General features: G+C 41.9%; 2 protein-coding genes across 4 annotated transcripts in view; one reads left to right on the top strand and one right to left on the bottom strand.

Moving 5' to 3' along the window:
* LOC144265167 (terminal uridylyltransferase 7-like) overlaps nucleotides 1–8,232 on the bottom strand; it is a 45,381-nt gene extending 37,149 nt beyond the window's left edge. For 2 of the 3 annotated variants that reach the window (XM_077817498.1, XM_077817500.1), the window contains exons 1-2: nucleotides 8,100–8,232; nucleotides 5,491–6,008 (exon numbers count right to left, since the gene is read on the bottom strand). In XM_077817498.1, the coding sequence (XP_077673624.1) occupies nucleotides 5,491–5,977 (487 nt within the window). In that variant the 5' untranslated portion in view covers nucleotides 5,978–6,008; nucleotides 8,100–8,232. Of the gene's footprint in view, nucleotides 1–5,490; nucleotides 6,009–7,535; nucleotides 7,865–8,099 lie in introns of those variants that run through there. The other variant, XM_077817499.1, reaches the window with a different exon arrangement.
* Nucleotides 8,233–8,238: 6 nt separating this feature from the next.
* On the top strand, nucleotides 8,239–20,743 carry LOC144265168 (iron-sulfur cluster assembly 1 homolog, mitochondrial). Its single transcript, XM_077817501.1, has 4 exons — nucleotides 8,239–8,425; nucleotides 13,960–14,013; nucleotides 16,366–16,471; nucleotides 18,071–20,743. Exons 1-4 carry the CDS (start codon nucleotides 8,345–8,347, stop codon nucleotides 18,217–18,219), a joined length of 390 nt encoding a protein of 129 aa, XP_077673627.1. The 5' UTR covers nucleotides 8,239–8,344; the 3' UTR covers nucleotides 18,220–20,743.
* Nucleotides 20,744–22,461: the final 1,718 nt, after the last annotated feature.

The following is a 22,461-nucleotide window of genomic DNA, read 5'->3' as shown; positions in this document are numbered from 1 at the left end:
ACTTGATGGTAGATGTGCAGGTGAAGGAGCCCCTGATGGTGTGGCTAATGTGATTAAGTCCTATGATGGCGTCACCAGAATAAATACGTGGACAGAGTTGACATCGGGTTTTGTTGCAAGGACAGTTCCTGAGTTAGTGTTTCATGTTCTCTGTATGTCTGGATATACATATATACACACACATACACCCCCCTTCTTACTATATGTTCCATTCTATACAGCCGATGAAGTGGGCTGTAGCCTGCAAAAGCTTATGCTCAACTAAATTTGTTAGTCTCTAAGGTGCCACAAGTACTCCTGTTCTTTTTAACATTGCTATAAGGATCCCCTAAAATTACGAGCGGTGAAAAAATTCGGATTTTTTTTTTCCAGTTTATTTGGGCATTTGATGGCACTTTGTCTAGTTAGCTTCCCATTTGTGGAAGCCATCCCCAGCAAGAGGAAAAATTAAAATAAACCCAAACAATTGATTGTGAAACCACAAAAATTGACAGGGAGATTCAGCATATATAGTGTCTCAAACTGCTTTTAATTGAAACTATGCAAACGAAATTTCAAGGTGATGAAAGGAATGCCATGTCAGCTTCTGTCTAGCAATTGTCTGATGCTTTTTAACTCCTAAAAATGAAAAAATGCTGGTCTTTGTCCTCCGCAATTCTCTCTCTCCCCAGGAACTTCATCCTTCCTTCAATCTGTTGCAATAGCTGGGAAAGACAAGTCTCTGGTACTTTACTCATCTCTCAACTTAAAAAAAAAAAAAGATATTCCTCTTCACCAAATAACTCCAGTGCCTTCATCTGCTGTTCACAGCTTTCCTCTCACAGCACTATAAAAACCACTCATTTCACTGCTGCTCATAGAATGGCTTGACAACTTAGCCCAATGGCTAAGGAGATGTCTCCGCAGCATTTTGGATAGAGCAGAAGCAAACCGCCCAGCCCACGTTGACAATCTTGGCCTAGCGGGACTCATATGAGTGTTCTAAAAACTACCTGTGAAGACAGCACTTTCAAGTTGTGGCTCAGGCTGGAGCTTGGGCTCTGAAACCCACCCCGCTCCTTAGGCTTCAGAGCCTGTGAATTCAACAGCAGCTTAGTGGCCAACTTTCTTCTCTTCCCTCTCAAGAAAACAAGCCAGCAGCTCTCTAGCTCCATGCAATCCACTCACCTGGTCAAAATATCTATTCATTCTAATCAAGGGAGTTTTCAAACTCTAGCTCTCTGGGTTCTGACAGGCAGCCGTGAAACTGATCACAGCCCTGTTAGGGTCACTCTCCTATCCCTTGGCAAAGCTACCAGGAACAGAGCCCTCTACCTGCACACTCCGGAAGGAAATACTGCATCTCCTTACATCAGGAACGAAAAAAATTTTTAAAAACTTAAAATCCTGCAGAAAGTGATGGGAGAGAGGCCAGAAGACTTTTACACACTGCTGAAAAGCATGTGAATCACAGTTTGAAAATTAACAATACTTCCAGGTACTCTAAGAATTCAGCAATGCGAGATTTGTTTAGAAGCCTCTCAATAAAGAAGTCAAAACTTGGGAAAAAAATCTAACCACCCACATGCCAATAGCAAGCAGGAAATATTCCTGGCAAGCAGGAGGTCTAAACCATCAGTTTCTGCTCAACTTTCAAAACATAAATTCTTAAATTTCTAATCCTTTTGGGAGTCCACCTTTTCCACCATGCATGTAGCTTTCATGCCACCAGGCAGCGCGTAACTGACAAGACTAATGTAAATTTCACTCAGCTGCCATTTAGAGAAAGCTATGACCAGAGGCTGCAAGTAGAACTCAACACCCAAAAGCAGACCCGCACAACCCACCATTCCTGCAGCAGACAAGAGGCTGCAGTAAGGCTAGAGGAGCAGAAACCCCATCTCCACAGCTGCAGCAAGGCTGGGCAGAGAGTGTGTTTTCTCCCTACCAGCAGCAGGTTAGTGAGGTGTCCTTCAAATTTATCTGGGACCTACCAGCCAGAAGCTGATAGTAAAGAGAGAATGAGCAAACAGCGTCTAGGGATAGTACTCTGCTAGAAGTCCAAAAGTAGCAAAAAGGTAGAGAAGGAAGTCTGACTGGCTTTTCCCCACCTTGACTTACTTGGTGTCACAAGTGAGCTGTAGCTCACGAAAGCTTATGCTCATATAAATTGGTTAGTTGGTTGGTTAGTTTTGTGGTCAAATAAATTGGTGCCACAAGTACTCCTTTTCTTTTTGCGAATACAGACTAACATGGCTGTTACTCTGAAATCTCTCATACTGACTCTCTAGCTAATGGCAGTAAAACATTGGAGCTCTGCAATAGTCCTGTCGTTATGCTCTTACAGAACTCTGCCTCCCCGTGATCAATATAAATGCTCTGATTAACACAATTTGGATATCAAATAAGTGACAATGCATGGAATTCTGCTCCTCATCATAAGTTAAAACTCATTTCTGTGAGCACTGAAATAGCTGCTTATAAAACAATATGCCAAGTAAGTAAAAACTCCTATCATTACTTGGTAGCTCCAATATTGGTTGAGACTAAGTATTTATACGGAGTATAAAAAGCAACTCATCCCAGGTCCTCACTGGATGATCTTTCTTTTAGTTCTTAAAAACGAAACAAGAAAGCTTACACCACCAAATCTCTCACAATCTGAATAGTCTATCCTCTTACCAGGTGTTCTGAAATGACTGCTTAATGGATAGAAACTCTTTAATACGGTCAGTTGATCTGCATGGCCCCACTTATCTAGTATGTTTAAATTTGAGATACTCATTCAGTATCAGTCAAGTACAGGAGGAGACACAAATATAAGCTATGAATTTCCATAAGAGGCCACCAAAAGGCTCAGTGTACATCTACACTGCAAAAAAACCAAAACACAAAACAGTGAGTCTCAAAGCCCAAATCAACTGACTCAGGCTCAAACCATGGGGCTAAAAAGAGAAGCGTAGGCATTCTCGCTTGGCCTGGAACCCGGGTTCTGGGATCCACCGCCTTGCCGGGTTTTGGAGCCCTGGCTCCGGACTGAATGGGAACATCTACACTGATATTTTTAGCCCCGTAGCAACAGCTCGGGTCAATTGACCTGGGCTCTGAGACTACCTGCTGCAGGATTTCTTTGGCAGTACAGACATACCATTAGCGCCCTAGGTTAAGCTTCAATCTTGAAACCTGGTTCACTTATTCATTACAGGTTGCCATCACTTCAGTTCAATCAGCCGCCATGAGGCAAACAAAAGCCGCTCTAGTAAAAGACAGGCAGTGCTTGAGAAGCTACCAGACGGAACATGGGGAGCCAGAGGTTCCATGGCAGTTGACTGAGTGAAGGATCTGAAGGGATGGGGAGACGTCATAAAAACTTATGAAGGACAACCAAGGGCTGGTCTCCGCCAGAAACTTAGATCGGCGTAGCTACGTCTCTCAGGAGTGTGAAAAATTCCTACCCCTGAGAGACGTGACTATGCTGAGCTAACCCCCGGAGTAGACAGCGGTAGGTCAACGGAAGAATTCTTCTGTTCACCTAGCTACCGCCTCTCAGGGAGGTGAATTAACAACAGAGCTGTCAGAACCCCTCCCATCGCTGTAGCGAGTGTCTACACTGAAGTGCTATCGCTGTGCCACTGCCATGTTATAAGTGTAGACACAGCTAAAGCGTGCCACAAGGACTCAGAGTCAAAGCCAAGTCTACCTCAGGGTGCACTGTTGTCAACTAGCATTCAAGTTATCTAACTGCAAAGTACCATATTTAAAGCTTTCATACAGGAAACAATTTGTTACAGATCATTTATGCCAGTGGTTCTCAAACACTTTTTTTTTTTTTGGTGACCCCTTTCTAGGGTGACCAGATGTCCCGATTTTTGGGTCTTTTTCTTATATAGGCTCCTATTACCTCCCCCCCATTCCGATTTGTCACATTTGCTGTCTGGACATCCTACCCCTTTCACACAGCAAGCCTCTGTCTGTGACAACCCCCCGCCCCATAAATTTAAAATGGGGGCATTAATTTAATGGGGATCAGGGACGTCAGCCCCACTGAGCTGACAGCTCGCGACCCCCTTGGAGCCACCTTGCGACTCCCTGAGGGGTCACGACCCCCAGTTTGATGCATTTGTTTTATACATAAGTATATTTGTTTTATACAAGTATGATTTTCTTGACATATTTGGAAGACCGTTGCGGTAACAGGACATAAGACAAATATCCAATTTAAATGAAAAAACAAAAATACCACCCCTTCTTCCTCCCACACACGACCTCAATAACTCAAAGAATTCTCTTTTAACCTTTTCCGTAGCAATGTTCTGGATCATCCTGATAAATGTCAAATGGCCTTCATTTCTTCTTCACGTCTCATTTTCCTCCATATTTTCAGATCTTTAGTTCTTCCATTACTGTTCCATTTCTCTCTTACTTCCCTTTTTTCCCTTTTTTCTTAATTCCCTTTTTATCAAGCTATTCTAGTTCTCACTCACTAGCACTGCGGCAACAGCACTGCAAAGCTTTACATCAAGAAAGTTTAACAAAAGACAACGTCTAGATAGCAGCCCTCAGCATAGTTAAACTTTACAAGGTTTAGCACAAGAAAAAAAACACACACACTCCTCACCCTTTTTGGGGCCGGGCAGGGCAGGGCAGCAGGGGAAGAATAGAGACAAGTCACTCATTCATTGTTCTTTTTAAACAACTAAAACCTTTCTAAGCATGTGGTTTACAGTGTCTCACCATCCAATTTAGTGCTTCTCTACTTGAAGGTCACTACGCTATCAGGATAACACTTTATGCCAAGACTGGTGAATATGTCTCTATAGTGTGGATCTTATTCTTCTCTCCTTACAGAGGAAAAGTTCCTATTCAAATCAGAATAAGCCCCCCCTCCCCCCCATGACAACCTCCTATTTTACACAATACTGTAAGACTTTTACAGTTTTATTTTAAAGTTACAGATTGAAACACGTATAGAAGTTATCTGCATGAGAAGATAACATATTAAGTTAGCTATTTTCCACGTTGTCTTATTCCCATTTCCTTTTAACTTTTTTTAGCTAACTTACTGAACAAGTTGTAAGTTTACCATGTGGTCTTGCAGCAAGTAATGCCAATTACTTGTGCAATTTCTTCAACAATGCTTAAAGACTGGAGAGATTTATATCAAGTTGTATCTTGGAAAAATGAAAAATATTGAAGTTGCAGACTAGGACATCACACTTGTCGCTATATACTTGTCAAACGTTTATAAAGCGATTAACCTACCAAACCAACAAGATGGTTTCATAGTACGACCAGTTTATAAAAACAATCTTTGTATCACATACTGTTACAATACTGCTTAAAATGCTGCCATTGAGTACAGAGGATACTTTGCAAGATAGAAGTGTTACGGAACAGAAATGGTTTTATTTAATTTTTTGCATTAACAGTGAACCTTAAACTTGTACTTTCCGGACATATACACAGTAATCGATTTTACTTTAAAAACTATGTAAAAAATGTGCTCATTACCAGAGTTTCCTTTCTGTGTGTCTGACATTTCTTCATTTAAGTCTTTCTGAGGCAGTCTTCTTACATTTCTGCTTCCTGCACTTTCAACCTCATGAAAAGAGTCTTTTCTTGTCCTGTTAAGCACAGGAATCCGAACTGTAGATTTGTACTCTCTCCAGCTGTCTGAATTGCCACGATGGTCATTCGATATCCATTTCTTAATTTGGTCTTTTTGGGTATCATTTATCCTTACCCCTTGGTTGTGACCCATGTTTTTAAAGGAATTTGAGCTATTCAGAATACAATGTGGTCCTTTTCTGGGACTGTTTCCACAGTGAGCTTGTGTTCCCTTTTTCTTCGGAAAGCCTATATCTATTTTTTTGCCAGGTCCGTAATCATCCATGGCGTGGCAGTCCTGTTGTAAAGGGCTCCTCTTCAATTCCTCCTCATCTAAAACTCCCCACTCCTTTTTTCTTTTGGCAAAGCAAGGTTTTGCAGCATCTCCCATTGTAATTGCTGTTCAACAGAATACTTTGCACCTGGAGGGGGAAGAAAAAAAAAGGAGGTAGTTTCAAATAATCAACTGTTTAACAACAGATTCAAGAGGAATAAAAACATAACAGGTTTAGGAAATGAGTAACTCATGGTTTTCCTCAGTACACATTGCGTATCTTATCAAGACTAAAGCTGGGCAATTTCTTTCCCGCAGTAAATTACAAATTGGCCAAAACATGAATTTATCAGGGCACCAAAGCTATTTGCCGATATGGAAAATAGTTTTAACCAAAAATAATTTTTTTTGACATGATGAAACATTTTATTTCAACATTCATTTTGAAACAATGGTTTTTTCAATTTGCAATCAAAACTCCTTTGTTTTGACCTATCCACCTTTCCCGCCCGCCCCCCCCTGCTTTTGGTGAGAAATCCACAAATAAGATCTATATAACTAAATGTCAAGCATTTACATTTTCTTTTTACTGTATTTCTTTATTCTGTATCAAAGCAATACTACTAATTTAATTTGAAACTGAACTGTGCCTGCCATCATATATATATTTTTTCAGGAAGCTGGAACTCAAATTTAAGACAACATTTTGAAGGGCTCAACCCAGGTATGAGTAAACAAAACACGTCACCCATCTGAAAACTATTAGGTTTAGCTATACCAGGACACACGAAGAGGAAGAAAAGGCCAGACGTACAAAGGTATAGAGACATCTAAAATTCAAGACAGGCACTTTTGAAAAATCCAATGAGGCACCTAAGGTCATGTCTACACTTCAATAAAAAACCTGCAGCACTAAGTCACAGAGCCTAGGTCAGCTGACTCAGGCTTGCAGGGTTTGAGCTGCAGGGCTAAAAATTGCAGTTTCCATGTTCAGGCTGCAACCTGAGCTCTGAGACGACCCTCCCCGCCAGCCTGTGCACCGCAATTTTATAGCCTTGCAGGCTGAGCTGCATGAGCAGCTGTGGCCATGCTGTGGGTCTTTTATCACAGTGAAGATGTACCCTGAGTGAGTTAGCTTCCCAATTGGCAAAAAGAAAAGGAGTACTTGTGGCACCTTAGAGATTAACAAATTGGGACTTACATGACTAACCTGCTGAAGTGCTTTCATAAAGCCTGCTAGGCCCTACACCGGCATCTTTAGGAACCTAAAGACATCTGTACATCTGACCCTAAGTTTTTAATTCTCTCTCTCTCTCTCTCTCTCATATATTTTATGAAACTTTCTATAAATAAGACTAGGTTATTTTCAAATGAAGTGCTTGAAACCACACAGACATTGCACTTAAAAGGAAGGCATAATAAAGTAGGCCAATGCCTAGATGGGTGTACTGGTACTAAATCCATAATTACACAGTGTTGTGGAGCTCCACAATTGCTACTGGATAAGGGGAGAGTTTTACGCCCTTCAAGATAATCTATGGTGGGTGGGGAAAATTAACAAAGAATCAGCTATGCAGCTATATATTAGTGATCGAACAACACGGTTTATAATTGTCCCGGAAAAACCCAACTACACACTCAACAACAAGGGAAGGTTATGAAATGCACCACGCACGCAGGGAGGAAGCTCAGAGTCAAAGTACAGGACGGGATTTGCCCACGAGGCTGAGCTGTCAAACCGCCGCTGCTTCCTGGCAGGGTGCGCCAGCCTTTGGGTTTCCTCTCCGCCCCCGCCGGACCTCACGGGCTCCAGCAAGGACAGGGGACACGCCAGCCCCGCTCGCACCGGGCGGCCCTGTCCCAGACACTCGCGCTGCGAACTGCCGACCCCGCGAGGCCGCCAGACCAGGCCGGCAGCGAGGGGGGCCCGCGGCCCCGGGGGAGCCGGTCCCCGCAGCGCTCAGGAACTCAGGGGCCCGGCCCCTCCTCCTGTGTCTGCCCCGGCACGGGGTTCCCCGGAGACTCCCAGGAGCCGCGGCGCAGCGAGACAGGCCGGGCGGCAGGTGGTGGGGGGAGGGGGGGAGTAAGAACATTGGACTCGGGGGGCGGGGGACGCAGCTCCCCAGTCACCGCGGGGGGGGGGGGGGGAGGTGTCAGGCTCGCGCGCCCGGAAGCCCTACGGTCGTGGGAAGGGCTCAGGGGAGGCCTCCGCCGCCGCGGCCCCGGGAAGGACACTCACCCTCGGCCCTTCCGGTTATTGCTCCCTCTTCATTGTGCCGACTCGAGGCGGAAGCGCCTGAAGCCCTGCACAAACCCGTCCGGACAGCCCTTCCGGAAACCCTCCCCCATTCCGTCATCGCGCACCTTCCCCCACTCGGCGCGTAGCGATGACGTCACACGCCGGCCGCCATGACACCGGAGGCAAACTAGAACGCATTGCCCTGTGCCCATGGACAACAGGAGAGGACGGGGTTGAGGGGCGGAATGGCCTCCTCGGTGGTCCGCGCCACGGTCCGGGCCGTGAGCAAGAGGAAGATACAGGCCACCCGGGCCGCCCTTACTCTGGTGAGTAACGCGGGGGGTTGCGCTGCGCCCGCGACGGCTGTGAGCCCCGGGGCCAGGTCTGTGGGGCCGCGGTGGGGCGGTGAGCGGAGCCCGTTTCCGGCGGGCGGGGGGTCGCTTCTCCGGGCGATGGCTGTGCAGCCCCCTCCCGTGGTGAAGGGCGGTTCCATGGCCTGGCCTGAGCAGCACTCCCGCGGGGGCGGTGAGGGAGCAAATGACCGGAGCCCCCTCCCGGCCGCGCTGTTCGCCTGCGGGCTCGGCCAGGCGCTCTCGGTTGGGTCGCAGGTGAGAGCTGGGGCGCGCGCGGTGGGATGAATCCTGGGTCGCCGACTGTCGAGGTTTCATTGCGAGGTTGGCGATATTTGATGTTTTTCGGAAAGCCCCTGCTCCTGGAATCACGAGATTACACGACACTCTTGGCTTTCACTTACCTTTAAAGGAGCCTTCACCTCTCGGGGTTAGGCAGGAAAGCTCGAACGGGGCAAGTGAACGCACGGTAAGGGCTCAGGAACTAGAAGACACACGACAAGATCCCTGTATAGAAATACGCTCACAAGCACAAATGTATGTTTCCAACCTCCAATTTCAAATCAGTCTTGTGATTTTTACGAGACTGACTCACTATTTTGAATGTTTGGAGTTGGCAAAATTGTTACCTCCAGTTACAATTCAAGAATCTCTCGCTGATGCCACCTACTCAGCCGTACAGGGATGTTGCCTGTGCTCTGGCTGAGATATTACAGTATGTTAACAAGGGGGCATGGGAAGAAGCTGTGGTGCTGATAAGTCAACTGTGCCAATGTTCACACAGATCCGCCCTGTGTTTCTCTCTACCCATTTGCACAAGTACAATCAAGATTCTTTTAATCCATAATTGCCCTATCGAAATGTACCTCTCAAGTGGCCCCTGGCTTACATGGCACTTTACATTAAGGGTACTTTCCTTGTGCTGTGTACTACTAAGGCCCCCATTGGACTGCTTGTAATGTGTTTGCATGAGTACCTATAAATAGGTAAGATTTATACTTATGACCACCCGTTGCGTTTTTTCTTTTGATGTCATGTCAGAAAAGATCTCTATGGCATGTCATCATCTAAAAATGCAGAAAAAAGGCTCAGAGAAGGGCACTGAAATGAGCAGGCACACTTGTGAATGAGGGGACTTCTGATACAAGGACTAGTTTCTTTAGAAAAGACAAGAGTAAGAAGACCGCTGATAGAAATGAAAGAGGCAGGGGCCTACTTAGATGTTCTTATGTATCCTTCCCCCCACAGTATATAGGGTGGCACTTGATGGATTAAAAAAAAAGAAAACTTAGGACCTAATTCTCCCCTCCATTGACCATTCTGTCTCTCTCGTTCATGGCGTCTGCAGAGCAACATTCTAGTAATATAATTGTAGGTCCGTCAGCCATTTCCCAGTCTCCTCAGAAGGTGAAAGATGACCTTCATGCAGTCCCTGCTGTGAAGTGATAAACCGTGACTAACAGCCACTAAACTTTGACTGTCAACCTCCCAGTCAAAAGAGCAACAAAATAAGCACACAAAGTGCTCATTCTAAAACAAGGGTTGTATGCAGATAATCGAGTGTAGAAATTGGCCTTCAAAATTGACAAAAGGAGTATGATTATTAAATTACATGCTTAACTTGTAGAACTCACATGCCACAGGCTATTATTGAGCTACTTGATCAGTGAGACTTATAATTGGACACTTGTAAATTAAAGGGGGAAACTATATTAACATCTGCAGTGTTGCATCTCCAAAAATAAGGAAATACAAAATTAGTAGGGCTGGCAAGCAATTAAAAACGTTAATTGTGATTAATCTCACGATTTAAAAAATTAATCTCGATTAATTGCGTGATTGATCGTACTGTTAATAGTAGAATACCATTTATTGAAATATTTTTGGATGTTTTCTACATTTTCAAATATATTGATTTCAGTTACAACACAGAACACAAAGTGTACAGTGCTCGCTTTATATTTATTTTTGATTACAAATATGTGTGCTATAAAAAACAAAAGAAATATTTTTCAAATCACGTCAGTCAAGTACTGTAATACAATCTCTTTATCGTTAAACTTGAACTTACAAATAACTGCATTCAAAAATAAAACAATGTAAAACTTTGGAACCTACGAGTCTATTCAATCGTACTTCTTGTTCAGTCAGTCAGACAAACATGTTTGGTTGCATTTGCAGGAGATAATGCTGCTCGCTTCTTGTTTACAATGTCACTTGAAAGTGAGAACAGGAGTTCACGTGGCACTGTTGTAGCCGGTGTCGCAATGTGCCAGATACGTTAAAGATTCATATGTCCTTTCATGCTTCAACCACCATTCCAAAAGCAATGCATCCATGCTAATGAGGAGTTCTGCTCAATAACCGTCCAAAGCAGTGCAGACTGACACATGTTCACTTTTATCATCTGAGTCGGATGCCACCAGCAGACAGTTGATTTTCTTTTTTGGTGGTTCGCGTTGTGTAGTTTCCAAATTGGAGTGTTGTTTTTTTAAGACTTCTGCAAGCATGCTCCACACCTCATCTCTCTCATATTTTGGAAGGCACTTCAGGTTCTTAAACCTTGGGTCGAGTGATGTAGCTATCTTTAGAAATCTCACATTGGTACCTTCCTTGCATTTTGTCAAATCTGCAGTGAAAGGGTTCTTAAAATGAACACGTCCTGAGTCGTCATCTGAGACTGCTATAACATGAAATATATAGCAGAATGCGGGTAAAAATCCTCTCCCCCAAGAAGTTCAATCACAAATTTAATTAACGCATTATTCGTTTAACGAGCGTCATCAGCATGGAAGCATGTCCTCTGGAATGGTGGCCAAAGCATGAAGGGGCATACGAGCGTTTAGTATATTTGGCACGTAAATACCTTGCAATGACGGCTACAGTAGTGCCATATGAATGCCTGTTCTCACTTTCAGGTGACATTTGAAATAAGAAGCAGGCAGCATTATCTCCCGTAAATGTAAACAAACTTCTTTGTCTTAGTGATTGGCTGAACGAGAAGTAGGACTTGTAGGCTCTAAAGTTTGACGTAGTTTTGTTTTTGAGTGCAGTTACGGAACAAAAAAAAATCTACATTTGTAAGTTGCACTTTCACAATAAAGAGATTGCATTATGGTATTGTATGAGATGTATTAACAAATACTATTTCTTTTGTTTCTCATTTTACAGTGCAGATATTTGTAATAATATAAAGTGAGCACTGTACGCTTTTGTATTCTGTGTTGTAATTGAAATCAATATATTTGAACATGTAGTAAAACATCCAAAAATATTTAATAAATTTCAATTGGTGTTTTATTGTGTCTGAGGTGGTTGCTGGATCTTGAGGTAATGTGGTGATCCGTAGGTTTCTCGTGTAATGTCGTTTGTAGGGTTCCATTGTTGAAGCTAATGATGGTGTACAGGAAGTTGACGCTGGTGTGGGGAATGATATGGGAGTGTTGATGCTGATGTGGGAGTGTTCTTGAGAGAGTTGGATGGATGGATGGTGGTGGTGGTTGAAGTTGCGGTGGAAACCTGAAGGAGTTTAGGTCTTCTGTCCAGACGATGAAAATATTATCAATCTATCTCGGGTACATCGCTGGTTTCATGATTAATGATCTTGCACTCATAACCGTATGTATCTCTTTTGTAGGTTTGTTTTTTTAAATTAAAATAAAAAACGTCTAGTGGTTATCTGTGACCGTTACTGGCAAGAATATAATATGAATCCAAAGGACTGTTGGGGCATAAACTGATTTCCAGCTCGGGTCAAGAAATTTCCCTTCAGCATATAAATTAACCTTGGAAAAATTAGTCAGAAGACTTATCTGAATAGCTGCCAACACTCCAAGTGCATACAGGATTTGGGGGACAGGCTTGGAAGGAATTGATTAAAAATTCACAGATTAGAGATGTAATAGCTTTACCCCTCAAAACTAAGACACAAAATGGTTTTAACTTCAGAACTCTTCAGTGCACGATCTGCTCGCTTGGGCTGTGTGCTGAGATCAGGACATGAGACTTAATTGATGATTTTATCTGATTCAGAAGGAAAACTGCATCAGAGTTCAGTTATTTCGACTTCAGAAGGTTATCATCAGAACTATAAAAGGAAGATTTTTTTTTTTATTTTTTTTTTTTTTAATGAAAACTAAACTTCTGTAGAAACTGCCCCCTATTTTCACCATGGAAATTTCCTGCTCACCATTGATAAGTGAGAGAATGCATTTGTCAGTTTTGGCTTTATTATGGTAGATTTATACCATTATGAGGGCTTATATTTTCCTTTGCATTAGCTGCCAATCTTCACTGTGGAAGACATGCTATTGATGTGTTTCCTCTCTGGTATTGCAATTCCTGTGTTTCCCTGGTGATTGAACATCAGACAACTTGCAGGTGTACAAAGTAGACTTCTTTGATGGCTTTATTTGTTTCTGAAGCCAGTTCTCTGGCACCTAGACCTTGATAAGACTGATTTGTGCAGAGCCAGAGTCTGGCTAGCTTCCCATAGAAACACTGTCAGATTAAAGATCATAGTTTAAACACAAGAAAACTTATTTTGTTATCTTAAACTGAAAGCATTTCAAAATTTTCAGTCTCGTGATCTCTTTAGTTCTTCTGACATTTCACTCAGATTGGGCAGTGAAGGCATATTAACATTTTCTGGGTTTTATGCACTAGCATGATATTGCAGATATGGTTGCAAAGTTAACAAAAAAAATCTTGTGACAAACTTTTCTTGAGAAGTTTCTCAATTTTCAGTATTGTATTTTTCAAAAAGAGAATTTAAATTTTAGTCCCAAACTTCCTGTGATGTATTCATTTATTATCTACAAATGTGTTGTCTGTCTGGTGGGAGGCAGGGGGCTATTTGATCTTCTTTACATTATGGTTTCAGCTTGTGGTGAAGTTAATTTATAAACTGCCCTTTTCAGTAAATCCTCATGTGCATTAACCAGGTTAATTCTATGAGACCTTGTCTACACTAAAGGGAAAAGTCGATCTAAGCTACACAGTTTGAGTTACATGAATAGCGTAACTCAAATCAACATAGCTTAGATCTACTTACAGTGGGGTCCACACAACACGACGTCGACGGGAGATGGTCTTCCGTTGACTCCCCTTTCTCTTCTCAATCAGGTGGAGTACATTAGTCGACGGAAGAGCGATCGGTGGTCGATTTAGCGGGTCTTCCTTAGACCCGTTAAATCAACCGCTGATGCATCGATCACCGCGGCATAGATCCTCCGGTAAGTGTAGACAAGTCCTGAGTCTACATCTGACAGACAGCTTAAAATTATGCAATTTAGGGTGTTAATTGTGGTTTGTAACTGAAAAACACAACAAGTTGAATGGCTAGTTTATACTCTCGCTAGTGACACCAATGCGAGAGGTGGACTTCTAATGCGCGGAAGGAGAAGCTGAACTGAAAACTTGAAAGCTGTGAAGCTGAAATGAAACAGTGCTTTTATTTGCAATGGACAGTAGAAGCAGGGAAAAGTTAATAAAATCTCTTTATTTTTCAGACTCCGTCAGCTGTACATAAGATCAAACAGCTTCTTAAAGATAAACCTGAGCATGTAAGTACAAATGGAAGGCACTCTTGTACGCTATTCTAATATTTTTAGCTTACCTTATGGAGAGCACTCTTAATTAGTATTATACTAGCAGCTGTCCTGTGAAGTACTTGTGATCAGTGTAAAACAATGCAGCTTGAAACAATCACTGTGGACGCTATATAGACATGAGATCTTCCTTTATTTTTTAAGAAATGCATTTATCCAACAAGCTTTATTTTCATGTACAAAAATCAAATGAGGTGGCGGGAAATGACTATAATGACAATAAGTCAACTGTCATAATCTTTGAGACAGATTAAACTCCAGCATGCTTTCCTTAAAGGTTTAACAAGTTTTTAATGTATGTCCATACTACCACTTTAATGAAACTAGTCTAATCTGTTGATGCTAGTAAGGTAACGATTTCCTAGTATGACCAGAGATCTCCAACTATTGATGTGAAGGTATTCTTCAAATAATTTTATGAAACTTTTGAATTTCTCAAAGCAGGATTATTTTGTTGTGAAGTATGTTATGTCCTTATAATGTTGCCCCTTCTGACCTGAGGGTTAGCCAGTATTTGGGGTTTTGCTTGTTTCCGTTAGGAGAAGACATTGATGCTACTAGTCAGGTATTTCTTTGGTGTGATCCTGTTTATTTACAAGAATGTACACAAAGTCCTGTTTCTCTGAACACAGTAAAAACAAACAGCAAGTGTTTTCCTTACTCAGAGATCCAAGTCTACTCCAACAAGTACTATGCCCAAAAGGAAGTCTGTCTCTTATTTTCTTACCAGGGCCACTCTCACGACTACTTCTCTCACTTTCTGTTTATCACACACACAACTACAACTTGTCAAGTCCCTCGTCCCTGTGTTTGTAACTAGTCCCAAGAAACCCTCTTAGCTCACATGGTTTAGCTTCTGATCGACTTTGCCACGTGGCCATTGCCGTGGGTGGTGGCTTGCTTGTTTCCAGCTATCGTTACATATGGGGCATTTAATTGTTATATGCCTGTCAGTTTTTACAAGGTCTGTGATTGTCATAAGTTAAAGATCTTGTTGGTGGCAGCCATTAACACTGTCCAACACAATAATTATACAGATCATTTCCTTTCCTCCCTTATTCATAATTATGTAGTAAAGATTTTATGTGTAGGGTACAATGTGGCTGTTTGGAATAGACAGTGTCACTGTGCAGAGTGTTTTCTGGTCCACATCCCTGGCAACTTCTCCTCAACTGTTGTTTATGCAGATGTTCTTTTGGTCTGATCTACATATGGTTAGTGGTTAGAATATATTGACTGAATTATGAGTCAGTATGGCTTGCTGGGTCAATGTAGAGCAGATGTTAAAAATGGGAAAGGCTGAGTGGTAATATGGCTAATGAAAATTGCAATCCATGTAACTTTTTAGTATATTGTGAAATGGAGGTTATCTCCATTAAGCAGCATAGCAATGCTGTGAAAATGTAACTGTATTTGGCTCAGCCTCAAACTTGCCAGCATTACATAAATTGTTTCAATTGCTCCTACAATGAGGAGAAGTAAGCGCCGGCCTGCAGCTCATTGCAACAGGCATAGAGAAGATCCTGTACTATGATTTTTACTGGGCGGGGTGAGAGCCGGGTGAGAGAATTTGGAATGCAGCACATTAAGCTCTAGAATTGGCTTCCTTTCTGCGGTGAGTGTGTGTTCAAGTTGTAAAGTGCTGTGGACGGACAGTACTGTATAATGATAAACTGTCTCATTTGAAGTTGTAAAACCATTTGGCTTTGAAGCAAGATTTTCTCATCCAAACTGTTTATAAGGCCAAACGCCTACAAGGGTGCCAACAGTTTTATTATTGAATTACATTAGAATGCCATTTTTACACACTGTAGGTCTTTGTCCACAATAGGAACACTCATATGTGTAGCTTTCCACTATTGCAGCACTGCGTGTGATAGCAAAAGTAGACAGGAAGTTGTAGTGTAGGCAGGGCTTAGGCTAACCCTGACAATATGATGGTAGAAGTGCCTCTGCTCTTGGTTGACCTTTTCACTACTATTACAACCACTAGTGTAGAATTATAGGTATCAATTGTACCGGTGTACTGCATAGGAGTTAGGCCTCAGTTTGAGTACATATTATGCATTTTATAACTTAAAAGTTCGGACTCACTTTTCTAGACAGTCTGTACCAAAAAAAGAAAAAGAAACCCAAAACATTTTGGCTCTTCAGTCTTAAAATGAATTCCTCCTAATTTTAACCCTAGATGACAGGGGGAAAACATTGAGCGGTAGCTATCAAGTTGATTCGTTCACTGAGTTTCCAACTCTCTGCTGGCACACTATAAATTTAAATAAAAGTGACTAAAAGTGTCTTATATTTCAGGTAGGTGTGAAAGTTGGAGTCCGTACAAGGGGGTGTAATGGACTTTCGTACACGTTAGAATATACAAAAACAAAAGGCAACTCCGATGAAGAAGTAGTTCAAGATGGTGAGTGTTTATTTGTTCTTATCTATTTGAAGCAGTAAAAAGGAGGAGAGGGCAGGTGCAGAATAACTTGATTACTAAACTTCCAAACTATAATGGAGTAGAGACAGGCTAGAATTTACTAGCTGCATGAAGTTACTGAGAGAAATCCTTGGATACCCTAGTAGGAATTGCTGTTGCTGTCCCTTTAGATTTCATTGTAAAAGTACCCACTTGTTAAAACTTCCTGGATTAAATTTAAATACTGCTAGCACAGAGGGTACAAATTGCATCCTTTTTCCTCCCCACCGTATGTCCAGGCTGTACCATGGGTTGGAGTTCTCCAAGACCTGGGAGGCTATGTTTACATCTGGTAGTGGGGTGGCAGCTTTAAGTTAAGGCTCGGATATCATAGGATCCTCCTTGTGAAGGTTGCTTAGTGGAGCACATCCTCCAGCAGGCTCTGGTCACAAGCACTTCTTTGTCAGCACAGCCTACTTCTTTTGGCTAACCTTGGAGGCTCCAGGCCCCTAGGGTTGCTGCATCCCTGGGTTAGATTGATATACACTGGTACTGAATATACTAAAATGAAACAAAGGACCTTCCAAAAACCACTGCTTTTATATAAACTAAAGGATTCTCATCTTTGGTTTATCATTATTGGTATTGTTTTTTATTTCTTCATCTACAAAGCCAAATTGGCTTATTAAAATGAGCAATCATAAATAGTCTGTAAATCAAAACTGCAGTCTTAATGTTCAACATCCTGCAGCCTGTGAAACTTCTGTTTGCTATTGGAAAAGGCAGGATTTCCAGGTGTTAAGACTTCAGAAGCATTAATTCCTAGCCCTGATCATTTATAGTATATTGGATGGATCTTACACCTCCCACTAGTACAGAACTAAATATTGCTAGTAATTCAGCTTCACCCATATAACTTTGGCAAGGGGAAGGATAGTCCATTTGAGAAGGAAATAAGAAAATATTTTTGAGGCAGGTTTTCTTTAAAAAGTGAGCTGCTTGAAAGCAGCACAGAGCTTTGGATTGTTAGTAATGCCAATAGAAATGGATTAATGAACATAATTCATAGACACCAAGGTCAGAAGGGTTCAATGTGATCATCTAGTCTGACCTCCTGTATAACACGGGCCATAGAACTTCCCCAAAATAATTCCTACATCATATGTCCTTTTAAAAAAAATCCAATCGTGATTTAACAATTGTCAGTGATGGTGAATCCACCATGGCCCTTTAAGTTGTTCCAAGGGTTAATTACTCTCACTATTAAAAATTTACATCTTATTTTCAGTCTGTGGGAGTGTCAAAGCTGCACTTTTATTGTACAGTTACACAATTACATTGGCATGACCCCTCATGAAGTGTAAATAAATATACCTTAATATCAGTACTCAACCATTTACAGATAGTAATCTCAACTTGTGTTCTGTAGCAGAGGCAAGAAAAGGATGACTATCCTGAAAGTAGTAAGAAAATGCAGCAATAATTTCACTGACAGACCTCAGTTTTTCGCTTCATTTTATATCAGTTATCTACCAGATGGTACTGTAATACAAGACCTTTGTCAGATTACATAACAGTTGTTTTGTTTTTGTCCCATTCTAGGAGTCAGAGTGTTCATTGAAAAGAAAGCACAGCTGACGCTTCTAGGAACTGAAATGGACTATGTAGAAGACAAACTATCCAGTGAATTTGTCTTCAATAACCCAAACATCAAAGGAACATGTGGCTGTGGAGAAAGCTTTAACATTTGAAATCTCAGGAGTATTACCTTGGCTTTTAACACCATGAAACACTTCTTCATAAGTGTGACTTTCTAAAGCTGTCGCATTTCTTCCAGGTTTTTAGGCTTTGTAAAATGTGTCTGCGTTTCAAGGAAAATAAAGTGAATGCATTTGGGAAATGTAACCTGTGTGTTAAATTTCAGCACTGGTATATTTATTCAGTCATTTGGGGTGAATTGGGCTCTGGATGGTCAGAACAGCAAGGTGCACTAGCACTTCTGTGTTTTCATATGTGAAGGGAAATAAATCTCAATATTTCTCCTTTTCTTGTCGTTTCCCTTTCCTTCACCCCTGCCAGCCACCCAAAAAGTGTTCTCTGAGAACACACGGCCTGTGCATTCTGCTTTAATTAGAAGAAAACTATAAGACTGTATATGTATGAATAGGCTTCAGAATTAACTTACCTTCTTTTGTGTGTGTTTTTCTTTTTAAATGAGTGTATGTATCTGACAGAGGTTTCCAATGTCTTCACCCCTTGATACTTTGAGCATGGCTTTACTGGTGATCTGTTCTCCAAGGAAAATTAATAAGCTCTAAAAGGGAGGAAATCTTGCCTCCTTGTGCTCAAATTTTCATGTTATGTCACCAACCGTGGCTATATCTTGGAATGAGCTAATTCAAGTCTCCAAAGTTGTGCTCACCCTTGCATTTTGAGTTATCTGATTCCCTATATAAATGTTTTCCTGTCCTTTCCTTGTAGCAAGCACAATCTCCTTGCTGCAGCCAGGAAGACAAGCGGTGTGGTGTTCAAAAATAATGTTGCATCTTCAACTGTTTGAATGTTAAGGCAGAATGTGCTCAGGCCTCCTTTTCCCAAACCCCATATTTCTGTCTTTGCCCCCAGTTGACCAAGACATCAAAATTCCTAAACTGCTTCCAACCCAGGTCCTCGCTTTTTGCAGTACATGTACGTATTCCCCCTATGCTGTCTGGTCACCCAACAAGGAAATTGTTTTATGATGGTGGAAGGAATTTTGTCACTTTCCTGTGGTCATACTCATGACTGACTTTCTGTCACAGCTTGAATCTCATTGGTAACTTGAGTAGATGTTAGGTTTTCCCGTGTAAAGTTGACTCTAAATTCTGTTCAACAGTTGTTTGGGGTGAAGGTAACTTTATAAAAGGTAAATTTCACTGTAGTTTAAAAAACACTTCAGAATCTTTGACTTGTATAAAAACAATGAAATTAGTTCTTTTGTTTAAACTGACACTGGCATTAATTTAAAGGAAGACAAAACTTATTGCTTGGAAGAAGCCATTTGCTTTGATAGAAACTAGTTTAATCCCCCTCTCGCTTATTAAGATCCTTCTGGCTACGCACCAATCTTCCCAACTTGTATCGTTCTTCAGCACTTCCTCCCCAGCTACTCAGGCATCAGTAAACATCTCTCCAGGCTTTCAGGAAAGCCAGGGTAATTTTAGTGGCCAGGAATGCACCAAGCCACTCCTGTAGCTTGCAGGAGTAGAGGGGGGGAAGAAGCTATTGTTACTAGAGCAGTTGAGCTGAAAGTTTGCCAAAAAGAGTTGGGGCGGGGGGGTGGAAGAGACGGGGGTGGAAGGGAGCTCACAAGGAATACCTGAATGCTGTCTTTAAATAACAAAGGAGTTTGAGTGGGGGAAGTAGATGGGACTGAATAAGGCATAAAGCCTAGAGAGTGACTATCCAGGGTTGAATTCATTCTGGAGAGCTGTTTATTGGTACTTGAGAGGGAGAACTGTGGACTGTTGCTTGTTGAGGGAGTGGAAATGTGGCTAGAACTGGCTGAGGGAGGAGATAAAACTATGGCATCCTCCCTGCAGTAGTCAGCATAGCCCACAATAATAGAAGGTTGAAGCTTCCACGTGTATTGCTTAATTAATATTCATACTTGAATTTTAATTTTGTAATGTATGCAATTTTGATGTAAAAACACTGGAGTTTTCATTTATCAACTCTCATACACAAATAGTTGCTTTATTATATAGTAGTTATAGAACAGTAATAAAGTATATGGGGAAAAACCTGACAACAAGCTCAGTAGATTTGAATTTTTATTGCCACAGTCCTCCATTCCTGCCAAAAAATAATCAAGTCTATGTGGATTTGTAGAGCTAATGTCTAAAATAGTCCAAATGAGAGACTAATTCTCACATTTGTAACTCTATTCCTTACTGGAAAGATTAAAAAAAAAGAATGTAACTGGTGGTTGGTAAAAGTGCTATCCCTGTATTCACTCTAACTCTGTTTTTGAGTTCTTGCGGGCTTTTGCATATTCATGGATTTGTGTATATGCTCTGAGTGAAAGTTTACACTTCAATATTCTGTGAAATAGTCTCTGAAGAGAGTTGTCATATTTACTAAAGCACCTAACGCACAATCAATTAAAGTACATTTATGTAAATGCTAGTAACTTATGAATATAGTTTTGTTAATCAGTCCATCTATAACGTGTGCAATACTGTATGTAGAGTTTTCAGCTGTAATAAATAACTGCCTGTTGGCAAACATTAAATACTCGTGTCTTGCACAAACTATAACAAATGAGCACTTCAGGGTCATACAAGTAGCTCAGTTATAGCATAACGTATGGCTTGTAAACGGATGTTCACAGAGGAATATTCACTTCATGTTTTCTAAGTACTAATAACACTGGAAAAATGTAGGTATGTAATTGTCAGTTTTAAGTATAAAAATGAAAATATTTTGCTTGTCTCAATATACGTCCATTGAAGTCGTTTTTATACCTTAACGGAAAAAGTAGGGTGATAGAGTAGTTAACGTTTTTTGTTCAACTGTTCAACTTTCTCTCTTGAGGCTGAAATTCAAGCAGCCAGATGTTCATTTTTAAAATGTCTACCTGCCAAATACACATATCATAGATTCCTCTAAGACCAGGAAAAGATTGTGTGTAGACTAGATTGTGTGTTGGTATAAAGGTTTTATTCGCATGAGTTTGCAGTGTCTGCGTGACTCACAAGTGGGAGAAATCCCAGGTCATCCCAAAGAAGTGCTAGTAAAATCTTTATCTACACCAGGGGTGGGCAAACTACGGCCTGGGGGCTGCATCCGGCCCATCAGATGTTTTAATCCAGGCCTCGAGCCGCTGCCAGGGAGTGGTATCTGGGGCTTGCCCCGCTGTGTGCTGTGGCTACTGGAAACAGTGGCGTGTTCCCCCTCTGGCTTGTACATTTAGGGGCAGCCAGGGGTGCTCTGCACGCTGCCCCTGACCCAAGCGCTACCCCCGCAGCTCCCATTGGCTGGGAACTGAGGGCAATGGGAGCTGCAGGGATGGTGCCTGTGGACAGGGCAGCGTGCAGAGCTGCCTGGTTGTGCCTCCATGTAGGATCAGGAGGGAACATGCCACTGCTTGAGGTGAGTGCCACCCAGAGTCTGCACCCCTGACCCACTCGCGGGCCCCAGCCCTGATCCCCCTCCTACCCTCCGAATGCCTTTGTCCCGTCCCGGAGCACCCTCCTCCATACCCAGCCCCACCCCAGAGCCTGCACCCATAGCCAGAGCCTTCATCCCCTCCCGCAACCCAACCCCCAATTTCATGAGCATTCATGGCCTGCCATACAATTTCCATAACCAGATGTGGCCCTTGGGCCAAAAAGTTTGCCCACCCCTAATCTACACACACACCACATTGTATTTTCTTATGCTGAGTTTTAGAAAGTATTATGCTCTTTATTATCCTTCCACCTGTAGTGGCCACCTTACCATGTACTGACTTCTGAGTGACAGGAGAAATTAGGAGAAATACATTTTTGTAAATCCATTTGTCATTTATTTTAAAGTTCAGTATCTCATGATGCAGGAAGGGTACATTCAAGTGTTTTATATAATTAGGGAGTCTGGAATTCCAGCAGGTGTCTTCTAGCTCTGCCAGCTGTAAGTACAGGATCTTAACACAGTTTCTTGCTCAGCACTGAGTAGAGCAAGTCACTACCAGATTTGCCCTTTGCGGAATGTCAGAGCATGTTCTTTTGGAGGAAGAGAAATAGCTGTTTGAAAGCAGTTAATAAATTTGGTATGTTAATAGTCCAAGATGGATTAATGGGGAAGAGTGTACATGAGCTCAAAGGTGCAAAATGAAAGTGGTTAATCCCTGGGCTTTAGAAAGAAAGGAACACAGTACATGGATATAGTCACCCTACAGTGTAATGCTCTTTTCCTTGCTGGAATTAAGGCTCATCTAGCACATATCACTTCTGGTTACATTCTTTCACTTT

Source organism: Eretmochelys imbricata, chromosome 5, assembly GCF_965152235.1.
Source record: "Eretmochelys imbricata isolate rEreImb1 chromosome 5, rEreImb1.hap1, whole genome shotgun sequence".
Taxonomy (NCBI): Eukaryota; Metazoa; Chordata; order Testudines; family Cheloniidae; genus Eretmochelys; species Eretmochelys imbricata.
This window is presented reverse-complemented; position numbering and strand designations above follow the sequence as displayed.